Source organism: Arvicola amphibius, chromosome 10 (genome assembly GCF_903992535.2).
Source record: "Arvicola amphibius chromosome 10, mArvAmp1.2, whole genome shotgun sequence".
In the NCBI taxonomy this organism is placed as follows: Eukaryota; Metazoa; Chordata; class Mammalia; order Rodentia; family Cricetidae; genus Arvicola; species Arvicola amphibius.
In genome coordinates this window covers 22740576-22754061 of record NC_052056.1, presented here as the reverse complement: position 1 = coordinate 22754061, position 13486 = coordinate 22740576, and the positions used below count along the sequence as shown (strand labels likewise).

General features: G+C 35.2%; 1 protein-coding gene across 1 annotated transcript in view; it reads right to left on the bottom strand.

The window, feature by feature from the left end:
- Robo2 (roundabout guidance receptor 2) overlaps positions 1 to 13486 on the bottom strand; it is a 527951-nt gene that overhangs the window by 70717 nt on the left and 443748 nt on the right. The window contains exons 11-14 of the mRNA XM_038345104.1: positions 9420 to 9501; positions 8718 to 8880; positions 6664 to 6830; positions 3502 to 3623 (exon numbers count right to left, since the gene is read on the bottom strand). Coding sequence (XP_038201032.1) covers positions 3502 to 3623; positions 6664 to 6830; positions 8718 to 8880; positions 9420 to 9501 — 534 coding nt within the window. The remainder of the gene's footprint in view (positions 1 to 3501; positions 3624 to 6663; positions 6831 to 8717; positions 8881 to 9419; positions 9502 to 13486) is intronic.

The window sequence follows — 13486 nt, the reverse complement described above, 5'->3', positions numbered from 1 at the left end:
GTAGTACTTATGATGCATTACTAAGGCGTTTGCCTCCAGGAGGAAGCAGAAAACACAGAGAACACCAGTCTCCAGTTGTATCACCTGATTTGTTTCTACCTGCACCTGTTTAACTATCTGTGTTCAAGAATGCTGACTTTCTTCAGACTGCACATGTCATGAGGGCATGAAATAGTAAATCATGAATGTAAGTAAATGTACCCTGTAGTCTGTGGAGATTTACAGAGCATGTATAGGTCATCTCTGCCCCCAAAATAAAAAAATAAATAAAAATAAAATAAAATAAAAAAGACATACAAAAAAGAAGAAATATGGCACTTCCAAATCCACATTTTTACTGAATAGCCAAAAGTTATGTTCACTTAAACAGCTTCATTAAAAAACAGAAAAATCGTAAGAGAACAAAATCCTCCACCTGAACAGGAAACCCCAAAGAATTTTCTTTGGTGAGTCAGTTGCTCTGGCAATTGCCTTTGAAGAAGCACTCATTGCAGACCAAGTGTCATGGTGCTAAATGAAGGGCCTCTAATTCTTCTTTCCTTGAACCACAAGAACACTGCCATAAAGTCATCATTTTTTTTCAAAGCAAGTAATTTTTTTTGCTACTTCATCTGTTGAACAAAATTTAAAATCATTTTTATCTACTGTCACTATATCTCTGTTCAGTGTTAGCAAATTGCCACTGCTAATTATTTCACATTAACACCAATCTTTGATATATCTTGAAGGTGAATGGATTTTTCCAAGAAAAAGGTCATGTACAATTTTTTGATTGGCACCTAAAGGCCATTGTGAGCCACTTTGGATGGCCGTAACACTAAACAGGAACTAAAATATTCTTGTCTTCACACCCTAGCACACCTGACACTAAAATACTGTGAGTTCAGTAATTTATGTAACCTATACAAACTGTCTATATTGTTGTTTTTTTATAAAAATTGCTACTTAACTAAATAGTATTTCAATATTATTTTAATGACATCCTGAGTGATGTAACCCAGACCCAAAAAGATGAATATGGTATGTACTCAGTCATTAGTGGAGTCTAGCCATAGAATTGAGCCTATATTTCATCATGATCCTAAAGAAGCTGGATTGGAAGGTAAACCCAAAGAAAAACATCTAGTTATCCTCCTGGATATTGGAAGTAGACAAGATTGCCAGGCAAAACTTGAGAGCTTGGGGTTGGGGGTAGGATGGGGGTAAGTGGAGATGGGGAGAGAGAAGTGAGAAGGGAATGATGGGGAGAGCTTGGGGGAATGGGACAGTTGGGATGGAGGAAGAGTGGATATGGAATCAGGGAAGTATATATCTTAATTAAGGGAGCAATTTGAAGGTAGGCAAGAGATTGGACTCCAGAGGGGTTCCCAGGTGTCCAAGGAGATGTCCCCAAGTTGCTCCTTGAGCAGCTGAAGAGAGGGGACCTGAAATGGCCCTTTACTATAGCCACACTGATGAATATCTTGCATATCACCATAGAACCTTCATCTGATGTTGGATGGAGATAGAGACAGAGACCCACATTGGAGCACTGGACTGAGCTCCCAAGGTCTAAATGAGGAGCAGAAGGAGGGAAAACATGAGCAAGGAAGTCAGGACTGTAAGAGGTGCGTCCATTCACCAAACAATGGGACTGACCTAATGGGAGCTCACCAAAGACAACTGGCCTGGGACTGATGGAGCATGTGATCAAACCGGACTCTCTGAACGTATCTGACAAGGAGGGCTGACTGAGAAGTCAAGGACAATGGCACTAGGTTTTGATTCTACTGCATGTTCTGGCTTTGTGGGAATCTAGTCTGTTTGGATGCTCACCTTCCTATACCTAGATGGATAGGGGAGGATCTTGGACTTCCTACAGGGCAGAGAACCCTGAGTGCTCCTTGGATTGGAGAGGGAGGGGGACGGGTTGGGCGAAAGGGAAGAGAAATGGGAGGAGGTGAAAATTTGTAAAATTATATAATTTAATAAAAATTATTATTTTAATGGTTCCTGTTCTAAGATACAATGCCTCAATAGTTCCCATTCTAAATGTGTATTAAACTAATACAATAATATTTTTGGAACCCAATAAACTTGCACATCTATTTGACTGAAACTTTTTTCATATGTATAACGTTTTATGTCACTTATCAATGTTAACTTTTTCAACTAAATTTGTGACTCTTCAATAGCACTGAGGTCTAGAACATACCTTGTACTAAAAAACTGCCTTGGATCCAGACTTGTTCAAAGTAATTAATATCGAGAGGAAACCCAAAGAATTGTTTTTACTGTGTTTTAGATCTCAAATAGTTTAACAAGTAATTGATAAAAGTAAGTATTTTTTATCTCAAGCTGATTGGTTGAGAAAGTTGGTGTAAAGTGTGATAGAGTTGTTTCTCTACAATGATCTGGATGTCAAGAGGTAAAAATACCAGTTTAGTTTTTAAAACTTTTTCAGCTATTTCCAAAATAATGACTATAGATATAGTTAAATATATGATTACTAGTCATTAAAGAAATGAAAGTCGGACTCATACTGAGCCATCACTGCCTACCCACTAAAATGGTTACAACCTAAAACAAGGGCATGTTGTATGTTTATGAAGGGGAGAAAACTGGAAAGACATTGAAAGAGACCAGTATTCTATAAATTTACTAGCTAGAATATATGAACACTCAGGAAATATTTAGCAAGTTCAACAGAATGTTAAGTGTCACGTTAACACATTGTTAACAAAAACCATGGGACTATACCAAAGTTAAATGAAAATGTCTGCATTAAAAATGATCCACAAAGAGTTATGGAAACATTATTCACGGTAACCAATAAAATGAAACATTTCATAGGTTTACCAAGTAAGTTATAAAAAGAGAATATGGATTGTGCATAAAACAAAATATTACTATGACAACGTCATATGGAAAAGTTAGATGTAATATATTTTATATCAGTACCATGCAAGGAATAAAGAAATAATACCTATTATGAGTGCAACTCAACAACAATGTGCTAGATGAATGAAACAAGATACAGAATGATTCTGTGATTCCCTACAAAGCAACACTCCAGGATATAAAAATCTATAGCAATATTGCGTTTATTGGGTGTAGAAGGGTAAGGATGAGCATAGAACGGAATGATCACAGTGGTTACAAGGTTTCATTCTGTGATGATTTTAGCATCCCTAACTTTGATTTTGGTGATGATATCAGAACACTCATCATGCCAAAAGTATTCACTGTACTCTACAACTTTGGCATCTTAACTGAAGTTCAGTGACGTTTGTAGAAGTAAGGACAGGGAAGATCTTATTTTTATTACAACTTACTTTTAATTATTACTCTTCATACAATTTTATCTGTTAATATTTTCCCTGTTTCCATTGATTACACTTTGATTTGAAATGATGAGTGTTTTAAATCTAGTTTTAGGTTTATTTAACTTTGTTTTAAAAGAAAATTTCAAATAAATTTTGTTGCTGTATATAGAGACTAATATAATCTCTGAAAACTTACCGTCCACGTGACTTGAATGGTTGTAGGTGTCAGGACAACTGGAGTATGGAGACGAACAATAACATCTCCTAATTCTTTCTGTACTTGTCTGTGGTCCACTCCTTGTGCTGGGGGACTGATATCTGTAGTTAGAGGAGAAAACCACTCCTAATTATAAAATTCATTATTAAATTAGTGCATTTGATATAATCCAACTTAAGACTAACTGCCAGATGGGAAAAAATGCCTCATGACATAAGTCAGTTTGGCATACAAATATAAACACATGTATAGAAAAATGAGTCAATGTATGTATATGTGTATTCCATGATGGTATGCAATATTTATTATTTTTATCTTTACCAAACATTTCTATTGATAAAAGAGTCTTTGTAACTCTGCATTCCCCACAGGAATGTAGTGTTTTGGAAAATCACAAGATTAGAAGTTAGACTGGAATCTATGTCTTAATAATTTGTCCAGAATGACCATTTCTGTAGAGATGATAAAGCACTGAAGTATTTCTCAAGTTGTATTTTAAGACATATCTGAAACTGAATATGAGTTATTTTTAATTCTCTTAGCCTGATCAGGAGATTGTGTGTTCCGACTCCTTGACCTGTATCCATTTGAGTGTTAGTTCGATAAAAATGAAAGCTTGAGAGAAGCAAATTCACCCATTAAAGGAGCACAGAGTGAAAAGGAGAACAAAACAAATTTGAATCTTTAACAATATCGACAAACGTACAGTAGTGGTAGAAAGTTCCCAAAATAATCAGTTTGGGCCTGAATTCCATCATCTGAAAGCTGCTTTGTTGGAGCAGGAGGGAAAGCATAAATAAATAATGCTCCAGGAATGACACATGGTCAACCTTCATTTCCATTTTCTTACACCTAGTTTGCTTAAAAACTTATTTCTTACTCTAAGGCCTTAATAAAAACAATTAAAAATTACATACATTCAAACCCATCAATTTGATCTCAAGCATTAAACTACTCATATGCAAATAGAGCTCCTTAGCCAACACACTTCAAAGTCAAGGTAAAGTTTTTCCTAAAGCTATTTGATTTTAAGAAGGATTTCCAATTCTAAATTATTTTATTTTCTTAATTTCTTCTACCTTTTCCTCAGATTGTAATGCAATACTCTCACAAAAGTTTTGAACCATAACTTGAGTGTGCTAACTTAAACTGAGACATAAATAATTAGGAAGCACATCATGCCACTTTCTTTAATTTCCACTTTTTCATCTTCAGCGGAAACAACAAAGTAAAACATGAATTGATTTAGAACAATATGTTCCTTTATATGAACACTATTAGCTTTTGTTGCTATATGTCTGATCTACTGTGATATTTACCTAAAAGTATTTAAGAGGTTTAATGAAGTAAATGATTTTCAAAGTACATGGTCATTAAAGCCTTTGAAAACCCAGACCTCAAAAGCCAACTTGTGCTTTTGAAAGAGGATGCTTTGCCGATTGCCAAACAGCTGAAAGAGTGACATCAAAAATAAATCTGACATTCAGTCACAAAACATGGCTTTTCCTATTAAGTGTCTGTTAAGAGAATATAGGTCTACAGCTCTTTGAAGTTTCTCGGCTGCAACATGCCAGATCACAAAAAACTTAATTAATCTTTGTTGACCTTTTCATGGAGAGTTTTATTCTGAGTCAAGATTTAGTGACTGGCACAGCTACTGACGATCATGAAGGTGTGCTGCCCTCTGTCATGTCACACCAGAGGGTTCACAAGCTCGTTTCTCTATCTCAAACCTGCAGCTGCACACACAAGGACCTCTAGCCACATAGGTGGAGCTCGCATTCTAAAATTTCTTGAATTAAAGAAATCGCACATCTCTTCCATTTCCCAGTCATTTAATTTACTCATTCAACCCAGACACATTAAAAGCGGTTGCATAGGGATGAGGTAAAATGTAACGACTTTCAGGTCTTCAAAGTCTTTGTTGTGCCTTTTCTCTCTCTGGAGACAGGTTCTTTACCTACATACCCTTCATCATCATGGAAAATTAAGCACACTATGGCGGAGAGAACAAAAGCCAAGTATCATCCCCTCCTCCCTCAACTGTCATCATGTCAGCCACGCTACCATCACGTGGTGACTTTATTTGACTTCATTCCTTTACCGCACCCTTCTCTGTGATAATGGCAGGCTAGTCACTACCCCTGAACTACATTGTAATTATAATAATATTTTATGGCTGCATGGTGCTTTTCATAGCATAAAAATACTACCTTGAATTATATCTTGTTCAAAAGCTCTTACAAATAAGAAATAATTAACCCTCTCAAGAACCCTGTGGGGAGTAGGCTGTAACAAACAATAGAGGCCCCATTTTCTATTGTACTAACTCATTCTCTTACTCGTAGGACGGGAGAAGATAATGCAGTATTCCATATTATACCCGCACTTTAGTGACTTCTCAGCAGAAAAGGACAGATTACAAAGAGGGAGGAGAAGAAAACTTCCATTTTGAAATTAATCATTTTAATAGTCTAGGAGATGGGGTCGTATGTTTGTCAGGAAAATCACCTGTGCTAAGAAGAAAGGTTTATTTATTCTTCTCTGAAATAAATATCTCCCCTGAAATAACTCATCAGAATAACAATATGGGGTAGTTGTTAAACGTTGGCACCATACCACACTAGACATGCTAACCTAACTCGGGGCCCTGAGTGCCTCCTTTCTTTGGACTAGAAGCCTGATAATATATGTTGTACAGATTCACAGTCATTGATATTCTTACTCAAAATCCACTGGGAAAGCCATCTTCCTAAAAAAAAAATCAAAATAAAACAAACAAACAAACAAACAAAAACCAGAAACCAGAACCAGGAAAAAAAAATCTGGCACTCTTGTTTAGTCATCTATTTTTAAAGGTTTTTTTACTTTTTCTATTGTAGAATAGAGGAGGAGAAACTCTTTCTTCTTCATCCAGGGACTGCACATAGATCCAACTATTTGTTTGTTTCATCTATGTAGACCCTGAGAGTTCTGTAAGGATACCTCATTGCAAGGTGATATGGAAAGATTTCCTTGCAAGTCCCCCAGAGAATCCTGCACAATTAGTGTATACACATGCTCTTTGCTCATGCAATTTCCATTGTTTTAAGTTGATGTACCATCCCAAAAGCCATTATTTTTAACAGTTACTGCAATTACCTTGCGTGCGTACTGGATCCGACATAGGACTTGGGTCACTGAGACCTTGAGGGTTGATTGCTCTGACCATGAATAAGTAGATTGTATTAGGTCTCAGTCCTCTCACAGTGTAGAGAGTTGTCTTAACATGGTTTGCCACCGTTTGCCAGCTATTGCTCACCGACTGGCTGAAAAAGGAACAGAAATGGATTTAAAGACTATTCATATTACTATATCGAAATGAAGCTTAGTGTCAGTGAGAAAGGTCAATGGCTGAAAATTAAACACACACACATACACAACACTTGAAGTGTTTAGCCCAGTAATGAAACATTTGGATGGATTCATTTTATTCAACAACAAAGCCGAGCCCACCTAAAAGAGTGCCATGCACAACAAAATTAAACTCAGCCCAGAGATGTGACAGCCTTTTGCTAAATGCACAGCAGCCCACTAAATGAATACCTGTAAAAGGAACAAAGGCCAAAATCACAACATCAAGTTTATACAATAAATATGGTCCTCGTAAATGTGTATGTATATACCTTGCAAACAATTAACCTGCAGAAAGAATAAATTGGCTACAGAGTAATATATGCCAATACATTTTCCTAAAACAAGGTCTGTTTTCTTTTGCATCAATTCCACATGCAATTTTATAATACAGCCTTCTAAAACTACATATCAGTAAAAGAAGAAAGGAAGCATGTAATGAATATTTTTCCCTTGGTTACATTTTTAATAAAATGTACATTACACAGTATTGTGATTTCTCATCTCTAAATGATGAAGTATCAGATTCTGTGTATGGACCTTTTTTACAAATAGCTCCAATGGATGCCATTTTAGAACACTATGCTTAAGGTCAAATGAAATTTTGATAAAATTAATAAGAAAATGTGATTTTTATGTTCTTTTTTAGCATCAAAAACATCCTTAAGCATCAAACAAAAAATAATGAAAATTACAATTTGAAAATATGTATGTGTCGTTAACTTGAAAATGGAACAGAAAAGCTTAACACGGAAAGGAATCATTTGTACTGATGCTGAGAAAGGACTGTGGCTTTCTTTCAGACTGTGTAACATCGAAAAAAAGTGTAGTGAAACTGAATGTAAAAATACAGTATGTACATTTTTTTATTTTTACTTTATCAAGTTTAGAATAAATAATATAATTCAGTGATTTATCGACAATACCTGTAGTCAGGACAATTCTTTCACATAACACACTGAAATGTCTTTTCATTCAAAAACTAGAAGCACATGGAATTGATATCTTAACTTTGGTTTCAGATTTCTTGCAGAAATAACCAATAGATTTATTCAAGAACATGATATAAAAATATTGGAATTATTCTACATTTGTGATCTAATTACTAATATTCCCAAACCTAGTGTGACAATACATGCCACATAACTTTAATAAGGACATATGTCTAGTTATGGTGTGTTCTGTTTCGGTCTAGTGTCCTATAGTGATACATAGAGTCTAACTCAGCCTTAAAGAAAAATGAAATTATGGAATCACCAGAAAATGAATGGATCTTGAAAGTATATTATTAAGCAAGGTGACTAAAAACTGAGAAAAAATACATACAATTTCTCTCTCAAATATGGTACCTATCCTCTAATGTGTATGGTGTGTATATAAATATAAATAAATATATATACACCTATATATGAAGAAACTTAAAATATTAGAATGTATTGGGGAGAGTAAAAAGATAAAAGATGAGAAAGTATAGAGTATAGGCAAAGGGGGATGTGGTATTGCACGTATACACGCAATGGTCAGAAAAAAAAAGATGGAGCAATTATGTTACAAAATGCCTCCTTATATTAGAAATATAAATTAAAAATAAAAATAAGCAATGAACCTTATTTTTAATCTTGTTATCCACCTATAAATAAAAATCTCATATTTGATTTTGAACAAAATAAAAAATAAGTGGAAATTCTTCAAGCACATGAACTTGTCCTTAACATAAGGTATCAGAGTTGTCAAGTGAAACTGGAGATGCAGTAACCAAGACAGAATTCCAGTGGAGAAATGAAACAGGAATTGCCTCATACCTGAAAGCCTCAATGATATATGCACTTGCTGGAAGAACTCCAGGTGTACCTGGTTGCCAGGATAAGGTAACACTGTTCTTAGTAACATCAGTGACCTGTGGTTTGGATGGTGGCCCCGGCAGGTCATTTATATCATAATTTTTACTGATTGTTGCTCCAGATTCTGCAGAGGACAGACAGAGTAAATTTCGTTCCTGATTTTGTAAGCAGACTATAATGCTCGAGAGAAGGAAACATTAAAGAAATTGACTTGACAGTGTGCAATTCATCTTCATAAATCAGACAGTTATAAGCTATTAGCTGGTTTTCCAACATGCTAATAAATATAGTCTTCCTTTTCATGCATAATCAGTGTAATCACTTGCATTTCAGAAGAAATCAAGCAACAAGGTCATGAGTTACAAATGCATGGAGTTCCCCAGATACCGTGCTATGTTCCACCTAATGTTGGAATACAAAATTGACATTGTGGGAAGTAGAAAGAGACAAGATCTTCTAAGTAAATTGGGAGCATGGGGACCATGGGAGAAAATTGGAGGGAGGGGAGAGAAAGCGGGGGAGCAAAGAAAAATGTATAGCTCAATAAAATCAATCAATAAAAAAAGACGTTGAATGTGACAAGTTAGATTTACATCCAATCCATATAAAATCTTGATCCAGCATTACACTGTGATTTAAATCTGACTCTCATTAAGAACTCACCTGTTACATCCAGCACTGCACTCCAGGAAGTCTCTCCACTTGAACTTGTAGCCACACAAGTATAAGTGCCAGTATCAGAAATCTAGACATGGAAGAAAGAATTCAATAGTGATCAACTTGTAATCACTCAGTCTTGATCAGGCATGAGAGTCAAATGTGTGTATGTACAAGAATTGTGTATGTGTTTGTGTGTGTGCACGCGCACTCACACGCTCATGCGCGTGTTTAGCATTAAAACAACCTTTTGCAACAACATCGATTAAATATTTTTCAAAAATATATTTATGCAACTAACTATAATTTGTCAGATAAAGTTTACTGAGTTTCCTTGCCTCCACTGTAATATGTTCCTTTTAATTTCATGTTCTTTGGGATTTTTTTGTATCAGTGTCAGATATTAATAAGCCAACTTAGAATTCATGAAGAATTCAAGATGAATGCAATACTTCGTGAATGCAATTCTGGCTTTTCTTTTTCAGAGAAAATATATTTTAATAGATAAAGGTATCTAGTCCTAAATAGATAATGAAACATCCACACCTCTGAGAAGCCAAATATCTTTTGTAGTAATATAATATTGTCTTTCATTTAAGGAATGCATTCTCTACTTATAAGGAAATGCCATCAATGTAGTACCCAATAACAAAGTGGTATAATCTCAAAACAACAACAACAACAACAACAAAAACTAAAAGGAAAATTCTCAGGGAGCCTTGCCATTTTGAAATAAATATAATCAGAAAACAGAATCAAATGCTGAGTAAAACATCCAAATTCACTGATGATTTAAAATGTCTTTGTTTCTTATTGAAGAATGGCCAAGGACTTTTAGAGTTATTGAAAGCATGATCAAAAGCTGCCTTTTATAAAAGTAAAAGTAAAAAGATAGGAAAAAGAGAGAAAAGAAAATCTTATCAAAAGAATTCCTGAAGATCAATAAAACATAAAACTCAACAATCCTCCTGATGTTTGGGGTCTGGGAGCTTGTGGTACCAACATTTACTGTCAGTGGGTTGGTGAAGTAGGGAAAATAGATGCAAGCAAAAGACAAAGGACAGTTTAAAGCAAGCAAAAGATGCAGAATTTAAGTTCCATGATGTGCATGAGTCTGTTCATGATATGCAGTAGATTACAGAATATCACATCTTCAGGTTTAAAATTAATCTATTACTCAAAGAGTCATTGATTCTCAGATAAATCATTAGTCTATGAAGTTACTGTCACGTTACCATTTTAATTGATTTTAATGTCATTATGTATTTAACTGTCGTTTGAAATTGCTCTAACTTGTCACTCTTTTCTATATGATTTCTGTAAAATTGTCTTCTATCTTGCAGGGATGATGGAAGTAGCCATCGTAGAATAAGCCATTCTTTCAAATGTGGCTGCAAGTGCATTATAGTCATTAGGAATCTTTGCATTTAAGAAGCATCACTCACAAGCTAAATATAATGAGCTGAAGTTGGATTTTAATGGGATGTTCATTTGAATATGGACTGTGAACGTGTAAAAGAATTTGCATTTTATTATAGCTGTTGAACTAAAATGTAGCACTTGTTATTCTCTGTAAAAAAGAAGAGTATGTAGGTAATGTATCTTAACTGCATCCCCTTGTCATTGTGTGGAGATACGAGCCTGACATTAGCTGTGGTAGGTAGGTTTTAATGAGTATTGGAATATTCAACTTCTCAAAAGATACAGATTCAGATACCAATTAGCTGGACTAGGAGAACTTAGCATCCATCAAGCCATTTTGTTCTTTTGCCTTATGCACTGAAAAAAAGAAATCATGAGACACAAAGGATCTGACCTATAGGAAACCTCTCGACGACACCGGTGAAGTGGTAAAGCCTGTCTTAATCCCCCTTTAACAGCATCCATTGTACAGAAAAAGAACAATGTGCTCAATTTGGCAGCGATCAAAGCCCCAATAGCTTCGGAACCTCACTTTTGTGTTGCTATGATCACCATCACCGTGTTCTTTCTTTGTGCTTTAGATAGGACGTTTTCTGATCAAGAGTGCTTCACTTTCTTTCTCTCCTTATCCTTGCATCCTTGACCAGTTTCTTTTAGCAGACATGAATAGGTTAACACACTCTGTCACCCCTTTTCTCCTTGGACAGTTAGCTACAGACAAGCCTCCTGGGGATGACTTCTCAGAGACACTATTCAAAGACCTGTGCAAGGAGTCAAAGCTTGCTTGACATCATCAAGCATCTACCTTTAATTACTTCTCTCTAACATTCCTAGGGATCTTGACTATCCAGGCACACGCGTCCTTTAATGCAACAAAACAGTAAAAAAGCATTAACCTTCATGGCCCAAGTGTGCCTTTATCTCAGAATGAGGTTAAAATGTATGCAAGGAGAGCTGTTATGAATTTTTTAATAACTCTAATTTTGTTCAAAGAAAGTTAGCTAATTCAGGAAGAATTATTAAAAATAATATTTAAAAAGTCCATGTTAATTTACTTTCCTTTCACAGAGCTTGGTAGTATTTTTACCTACACAGTTACAGACACCTAATTTTAAATAAATGTGTCAAAAACATATATTGGAGAAATGACAGTCTCTTCAAAATTAGGGAAATCGTGCGGTAAGCAAAATAAGCCAGACTCAGACAATTCCTCCATATTTTCTTTCATAAGCACAACCTAGATTTAAATTTGTCTATGTATATGTGTATGTGTGGGGCAGGGTAAAGAGATTTTAAGGGATGAATAATTAATTTTTAAATAAAGTTAAGATCATCCATACATGTACTAAAGTTTATAAGTTTTGCAAATATATGTATGGTATACTGATCAATTACTGTATAGCTATTTAATTGTAAATATATTGCATCCTAAGAAAAGAATCATCTTCATTTGAAAATACGCATCAAAGCATTTTACCTTTAGCCCTGGCTTCTGAATATGAAATTTCAAGATTCAGCAAATTTGTATTTTCTTCAGTTTATCTACTTATTTATCTATTATCTATCATCTATCTATCTATCTATCTATCTATCTATCTATCTATCTATCTACCTACCTACCTACCTACCTACCTACCTCTGCCTACCTATCCATCTATCATATATATATATATATATATATACTATCTATTTATCATTTACCCATCTATCATCTATTTGTGTATCTATGTATTTATGTATCTATGAATGTATGCATGCCTGCACATATGTATGTATATGTATCATCTGTTTATCATTATGTCTACTATCCATTTATTAGCTACCTGTCTATAATCTATGAATCGATCTATGTATCTATCATCTATCTATTTGGTGTATATGATATATGTGTGTCAAGGCTTTTATTGGGAAGTGACAGGAAGCTTGAAGCTTCAGTTCTCTCTCCCCTTTATCTACGTGGGTCTTAGTGACTGAACTCAGGTCATCAGGCATGGTGGCAGGTGTTTTCATCCATGGAGTCATCTTGCTGGATGACTCTGTTATATTTTTTTTGTTTATTTTTTAATTTGCTTGCCTTTGTCTTGGTTTTCCGTTTCTGCCCAAGAGTCATATTTTACTAATCGTTCTTCTACCAAATAATTACCAATATTTTTATATAGCATCATATTTCCTATCTCACTTCTGGCTTCCATCACCAGACCTGTGATTATTTTAAAATATTGCTCTGCTACCATTTCTGCTAACTGTGGTTGCATGGGTGACTTTATCACACATAGCTGAGTGACTGAGCTGTGCTGGGTGCAGACAGGCAACCCTTATAGTAAAAACCTCCAGGTTTGCACCTATGTAATCCTTCACCTCACTAATGCGGAGATGATACCTTGAGCGTGGTTTCTGATCAGTAACATACTTGAAGGTTACAGCTGCTGTATCTGAGATTTAATGCCACGAAACTGAAATGCCCACTTTCCTCAGCAGCTTTCAACTGGACTATCTTCGTAGTTATATAAGCACACATATTAGGAAAACCCAGAGAGAAAGAGTCTAGAGGCTATCACCAAACAATGCTCAAAAGAAGCTGGATAATTAATCTATCCATCCCAAGAAACTTGAGGCAACCACAATCATACCACATTGTTTGGAAGTAAATC